Source organism: Penaeus japonicus, unplaced genomic scaffold, assembly GCF_977035675.1.
Source record: "Penaeus japonicus unplaced genomic scaffold, GWHDUDI00000001_assembly GWHDUDI00000020, whole genome shotgun sequence".
Lineage (NCBI taxonomy): Eukaryota > Metazoa > Arthropoda > Malacostraca > Decapoda > Penaeidae > Penaeus > Penaeus japonicus.
The window spans coordinates 12,791,685-12,799,184 of NW_028234422.1; the positions used below are offsets into that span (position 1 = coordinate 12,791,685).

Below are 7,500 nucleotides of genomic sequence, written 5' to 3' on the forward strand. Positions count from 1 at the left end.
GTATCATCATCATTGTTATTATCATTGACACACCATCATTACTATAATTATTTTTGGTGTAGTTATTATTGTCATTATTTTATTATCATCATCAATATCATAATCATATTATCATCATCATCCTTATTACTACCAAGGTCGTTATTTCATCTTCCTCCTTCATTGACTCATTGTTGCCATTAGACTAACAATGACATTAATGATGATACGGAATATTATATTTTTATTGTAAAGATAATCCAATTATTGTAAAGACGATAACATTAATGAATCATTTATTTACTAGTGTTGGTATGTACATGTGTATATATATATATATATATATATATATATATATATATATATATATATATATTATATGTATATATATATATGTGTATATATATGTATATATATATATATATATATATATATATATATATATATATATATATAATATATATATATATATATACTATCTATCTATCTATTATATCTATAATATATATATATATATATATATATATATATATATATATATATTATGTATATACATATGCATATATATATATATATATATATATATATATATATATATATATATATATATGTATGTATATATATCTTAACGTTATAATTTCAGGTTGCATAAAGGATTATTTGTGAGTCCTTTATTACGGTGATTTCATTAAACTACTCATGTATTTTTTTAAGATATAAATTATATGATTCTTGTCAGACTGATATATACCAAGTTATCTCCATACTATAATTGATTCTTTGGTAATTCTGTGAAGATCTGGCATATCTTATTTTCATTATAAATAATGTTAAAATGGGATAATATAAAAGACAATTCTTTGAGCCTCATAAGCTTTATTCTCAAAATATACAAACAGACAAAAGATAATGGCTTATTATTGTCACAAAAAGGTAACAAAAAAGATTTTCACAATCATATGAATTAGTCTTAAAATGTGAAATATGTTTCATCACATAGGTATATCAACAGAACACTGGGGACAAGATACTTGTGCAAAATATTGTGCTGTTGAAATATTGGCAATGTTGTGTCAAATTTAATGATAACTCATTCTGCATTCTGAAATGGGCAAAAAGTATGCACATACGTGCCTACAAGTAGTATATAAATTCCATTAACATGATCATACTCCAAGGATAACCCAAATCAGGTAACAATGAATTAGCTGCAAGATGGCGCATATTGTGAAAGAATGAATTCTTTTTTTAATCACACTTATAATTAATAGAAATCTTGCTAGTTCACCTTCATTTCATAGACGGGAGGACATTATTAAGGATAGCCCGATAGTCTCTCTCTCTCTCTCTCTCTCTTTCCACTTCAAAGACCTCCTAAGGAAGGCAACACGTACTGCCTCCCTGTAGCCTTTAATACAGCGGCACTCGACTCAATAACCCAGGGCGCAGAGCCACGTCATCAACGGCACTGCAGTGATCTAACCTCCTTTAGTGCCACACTCACTGATGCCGGCACGCTCTTAGTTTTTTTTCCTCCGTCTTATTTCTCTCTTTTATCCACCATGCCTTCGGATGATGCTGGCATTGCCTTCGTCTCTCCTAAGAATGTAATAAAACCATTTATATATATAAGAGTGATCTCTAACATGTATGCAGCGAACCATTCATATAATGAGGCGTCGTCATTGTGGAGCTGTCGGAACTGAAATCCATTTAAAAGCAGTACAAAATGTATTCTCTAAGCGCCCACAGTCTCTACCTGTTACATGGTGTATATGATACCAAACTGCCTGGAGACTCGATAGCACTGAGGCCACTAATCAACACTTATCTGTTCCATCAATATTCCGTAACATCATTAATGTAATCAACATTCGGCGATGCAATTTGCAGCTTGGATGTTGGACTTGCCGGAATCATCGAAAGTAACTAAAGAACTTTACGCGTCAATCCATTCCAGGGAAATTACTCGTGTATCACGTTCGAATAGATTCGTTAGTGTCAACAAGTGATTGGAATCCGGAAATGTGAGGGACATGTTAATCGAGAATTTTAGAGGAAATAAAAGCTAGCCTGATAATGCATTCTGCTGTTATTCTTCATTCTTTAATTGGATGGAAGAACAGGCTTTGAATTGGACAAAGGGACGCGGCTGTATTCATCATTACATCTGCTAAACACGTTCCATCCCACTCGCGAGGGAGAGCCTCATACCCACATGAGTAATGAACACCACACAGCAAATAGAGGGGAACGTGGAGATGCCTCCTAACACACTACTAAACCCTCGAACGACCTGGAGTCTGCAGTATGAGTACAGCAATAGTCATAGCAGACGCAGATGTGGTTAGGGAGAGCCTCCTCCTCCTCCTACTCCACCCATCTATTCATCTTGCTTCTCCGAAATGGACCTTCAAGGCCGCCTGGAGGGCTGAGGTGACACTCGGGAGCTCAAGGTTGTAATTCCTCTCACGAATGAGAAAAGATTCGTTCTTATGTGACAACCGATGCTGGCCATTACACGGGGAGGGAGGGAGGGAGGGAGGGAGGAAGAGAGATAGATAAAGAGAGATTACAAGAAAGAGAAAGAGGTGAATAGATATATAGACAGATAGAGATAGATAGATAGATGGAGAGAGAGAGAGAGAGAGAGAGAGAGAGAGAGAGAGAGAGAGAGAGAGAGAGAGAGAGAGAGAGAGAGAGAGAGAGAGAGAGAGAGAAAGAGAGAAAGAAAGAGAGAGAGAGATAGCAAGAACAGGCCGGAGGGTGGTTGGGGGTTGTAGGCGTGGATCAATAGGGGATAGCGTTTTCTGGTGCAGGACCGCATGATGCTGGCTCTGCCCGTGGAGGCGTCGTGGAGAGAACGACACCAATGTGCACTTTACATCTCTCTCTCGACGTATCCAAAGCAGCCGGAGCCTATGCGGTGTCTCTTTTTATAAGCATTGGATAAAGGGATTTCTGGTGGGGATAACTTGGTTGCGTGTCTACTTTTTTTTGCTCTTGCAACAATGAAGGATCTCATACATGAATTCTGTCTGTATGATTTTTTTAAAAACAGAATCAAGCGCAATGAGGTCTGATTGATGCGCCAGAGTGATATCAATTTGTAATTAATGACCGGTGGATTTGAAACTCGATAGTAATAAAAAATGGCTGGGCCATAATAAGTTATCTTAATAGCCTTTCAGGTCTTTTTATATCCATTACAAAGTTAGTCCCGGTCGTTCCACCGATGGATCCAGTATTTCATAATTCACTTCTAGTCTTTATGGTAGTACGTCACTTCATAAACATACAGAAATCAACACTGTAACGTTCTTTTGTTTGTGTTTTCTCTAATATTTCACACGTCGTTTCTATTCTAATATCACAATGCTGACTTCGAGACTTTTTTTATATATTTTTTTGTATTTGTTCTTCCTGCGTCATGACTGTCTTTAAATACCACGGCAGAAAAAGTACTACCAGTTCCCTTAATATCAAAACACAATTACGCACATCGGTCGTACCACAAACAAAAATAATTCCTAAAAGAATACATTTCAGCGAATGCTTATCCGAAAGCGACTCAAGGCTGACTTCATAAAACTCCAATCACTTTTTCTTTGTCTTTCTTCTTACCGCAAATCCAAGTCCTAGTTAAATAAAAATTCTACCAAACAAATATGTTTACTTTTAGCTCACTTCCACCATCTATAAAGTCATCCATTTGTTCCACTTTAAGCTCGACCTCCGCGTTGTTCTCTTACCTCCGCCATCCAATCTGATAATGCATAATGATTCTACTTCCTGCTGGTTCCCGCCCCCGTTGGATTTAGAGGATGGAATGTCTGTTAAACCGCGGTCTTGCTTTTAGGTCTTCTGATTTGTTCCTGCATCTATCGCTGAGCCGAACTTCTGGCCTGAATCAGCACTAACTCATATGCATAGTTAAGTTCAGAATGCTAGGGCGGGCGAAAATCAGCCCAGTGGCAGAATAATTTATCTCTGTTACAAAAGACTCCTTTGAGGTAAAGTTCATTCCCTCTTCCACAGCAACCACTTTGTTGTTACTTTTGATTGAATTTGGAGGTGACTTCTATTATGATAAACGAAAATGCATAATAATCTGATGCCTTTAATATCATATACATATGTAACAGATAACTGTAAACAGTCGTCCCTGCTACCTCCTAATGTACATAAAATGCATGATATCGTAACTGTTTCTTTCGTGAAAGTGAAAAGAAAAATAATATATGTATATATATTCACACACTTCACAGGCACAAATTAACAAATTTGCTAACCTGTTGTAACAGCACTCATAAAGTGATGAAAACAAGCACACGCGTGAGAGATAGGCCTATCCACAGCCAGTCCTCACAGGTTGGCTCGTGGATAGCTCAGAAGAAGGCTAGACCTACGTTTCTGTAGTAAACAAAACCCTTGACAGCAAATCTCGCTAGCACATCGTTGGCTCGTAACCTGACGCAATGATTATTATGACATTCTAGCTTACCCTTTCTAAGGACTAAAAACCCCTGAATTGAATTTACGGTGGAAATTACTCACCGACTCTAACTTGGCAATCGGAAGGTCCCGGTAAAAAAAAGATAAACAAATGAATAAAAACCAAACACGATAAATGAGATGAAGAAGAAAAAACGCAAGAGGCCATCCCGATTAGAAGCTCGAGAAGCAGTTGGTCATGTTTACCACTATGAACGTAGAAGGGAAACGCGAGTGAGGCCAAGCTTTGTACACCCCGACTACTCACTCAGGGGCTACACCTACACTACGGTACACACTAGTGGGTCCAGCTCGGGCCCGAAGAATACAGAGCGAGTGCAGGCCATGAGGTCCTCTTGGGTGAATTACCGAACCGCCCGTCTGGAGGGGCCTCGCCAATACATGCGTAAGATATTTTTTTCCCTCTTCGTTTTTGAATTTCTTTTCTTGAAATGACATAAAGACCTACATGTCCCACGCATTCTCTGCTCTGGTGTTTTACAGCAAAACCTGTCGAATGAAAAATAATCGGTGGCGGTCTAGTATAGTCTTTGATTCTAAAGATGAATTTTGATTGTTGATATATCGAATTCGTAATAGCTTGAATGAACTGCCATACAAATTACAACAAAGGATCAGAGAGAAGCAGGTTGATTAACTATTTACAGTGACATGGTGTCTCTGGCCTGACACGGCTTATTTGGTTTGTCTGTGTGTGTGAGTGTGTGTGTATGTGTGTATATGTGTGTATATATGTGTGTATATATATATATGTGTGTGTGTGTGTGTGTGTGTGTGTGTGTGTGTGTGTGTGTGTGTGTGTGTGTGTGTGTGTGTGTGTGTGTGTGTGTGTGTGTGTGCGTGTGCGCGCGCGTTCGCGTAAGTGCACGAACATTCATACGCACACATTCACATCAGTGTCCATATATGTGAGAGAGGGTGTTCATCTGTATATCTGTATACATCCTAACATAAGTAGATATGGCATCGCCCCCGACTTCCACTGGTCCGTTGGCTGGGCCAGGGGTCGCCGAGGGGGGATGCGCAGCCACGCGAACACCACAGCTAGGCTATTCCGGCGGCGAGCTCTCCGGATCATCTTCCTCGCACTATGAACAACAAACATTTCTGCAAAATTTCTCACTGCCTACCGGACTATGATGGTGAAGGACATCTGTATCAGCCATGATCTCTACAACAAACAGTCCACTCATATACTGAAAGTCATCTAAATCTATTAAATTCATTTGGATAAACAATTACTGTGTACAGAGTAATCACAAAATTCACAAACTATACAAGACACGTCAGAATATGCTGGCTGACTCGCCCAAGAAAACAGGCAAGGAAATCTTGAGTATCTTATTTATCTATTCATTTATTAATTTACGGATTTACTGACTATCCTGGACAAAGATTTCAGATCATTTTATATGCTTCTTTGAACTCTCCAACTCGAGATGCATCTTCTAGCTCTCCTCACTTTACGTTAGTCCTCGTTATATCTTGAGGTTTTAGATTCTTCTATGTTTCATAAATATATGGTATGCATATTTTTTAAAATTATTTATGCCTGGCAACAAACATATATTTTTTTTCTTTTTGCATTTGTGCGCATATTTTTGTCCTTGGGTATATATCTCCTATTTTGAATGAACTCTCCAATAAAAAGCACTTGAAAAAAACATCAATTGGTAACTTCATGCCACTCTTTATCACTTCATGCTGTATATGTATATATATATATATTTAAAAAATTATCTGCTAATAGTCATTGCACTAAGTTCACTTCAGCGGCTTTTAGTTCGCACTTCCATTTCTTGGCATTTCCTCTAAGCACTAGGTCCTATTAGTACGCATTCACGACACCGGAGAAGGATGGATCTCTGGACTCCTTTTCTTTGCTGACCTTCCCACCTCAGCGCGTGTATCACATGGGATAAGGTATTTCAATTTACATTTATTTGGGGTCTACCATTGAATTTAACTTGTACACTCTGACCCGACCACATTGATTGCGAAGTCCCGTTATGCTACTTTTTTATTTTCCTTTTTTTGTAATGTTAAATCTATGATTCTTTTTAGAGTCCTCTCTGGTAGTTTCTTAGCATCGCTACGCGTGTCCCTCATTTGTCGCCGCGGACTTCCTCGTCGTCGGGGTCGTCGGTGAGGAAGGCGTCCTGCACAATGGGCGTGCGGTTCTTGATCCTGGCCGTTGCCCAGACTTGGCGGCCCAGCAGCTCGTCGACGCGGCCCTCGAAGGTCCGGAACCAGTGAGCGAAGTCGCGGTGGAGGCGGGACAGGCAGTAAGCGATGTCCACCACGCGGTCGGTCTTCTTGAGTCGCCATTCCAGCTCGTAGGTGAAGCGTCCGTTGGAGAGGCGCTCGAGCTCGCGGGTGAGGGCGCGGCGCGTGGGGTGGTCGGCGCCGTTGATAGCCGGGTGGTGGGAGCGCAGCACGACGTGGTGGTCGTTCCACAGGGGAGCCCACGTCCGCACGGCGGCCAGCATCCCTCGCATCTCGTGGTCAGAGGAATCCTGGTGGCTCTGGTATTCGATCGGGATATTTTCGTAGAAGTAGGACCAGCGTGTCACGTTTTTATCGGTCTTCCAGACGCAGAATCCGCCCACGTGATTGCCGGAGGCGGAGGTGGACATGTATACCAGTTTGTGGGCGAGCGGCCGGCGGCTGCTGGTGGAGCTGGTGGTGGTGGGGCTCGTAGTTGTCTTCGGGGTTGTGGTAGAGGGCGTTGTGGATACATTGCTCGCGCTGGGCGTCGCTGCCTTGCCGGTCGTGCTGGGCGGCGTCTGAGGCGTCGAGGCAGGGGTGGTTGACGCGACCACGGCGACGGTCGACGCCACGGGAGCGGCAGACGAGACGTTGCTCTCGTGGTGGGGGGGCGGCGACGTATTCACCACGCTGGTGTTGTTCTCGACGACGGCCGGCGGCGTGGAGGGGCTGGCCTGATCCGTCACTGCCGCCACCTGAGCCACCGACGCGGGAGCCTCCGACGTGCTGGCAGAGTCC

At 41.3% G+C, this 7,500-nt stretch overlaps 1 protein-coding gene across 3 annotated transcripts in view; it reads right to left on the bottom strand.

Annotated features, from left to right (window-relative positions):
- Nucleotides 1–835: 835 nt before the first annotated feature.
- Nucleotides 836–7,500, bottom strand: part of LOC122249867 (uncharacterized) — a 59,637-nt gene continuing 52,972 nt past the window's right edge. For all 3 annotated transcript variants that reach the window (XM_086548024.1, XM_086548023.1, XM_086548022.1), the window contains one exon: nt 836–7,500. This exon is cut by the window's right edge and continues 578 nt beyond it. In XM_086548024.1, the coding sequence (XP_086404150.1) occupies nt 6,600–7,500 (901 nt within the window). In that variant the 3' untranslated portion in view covers nt 836–6,599.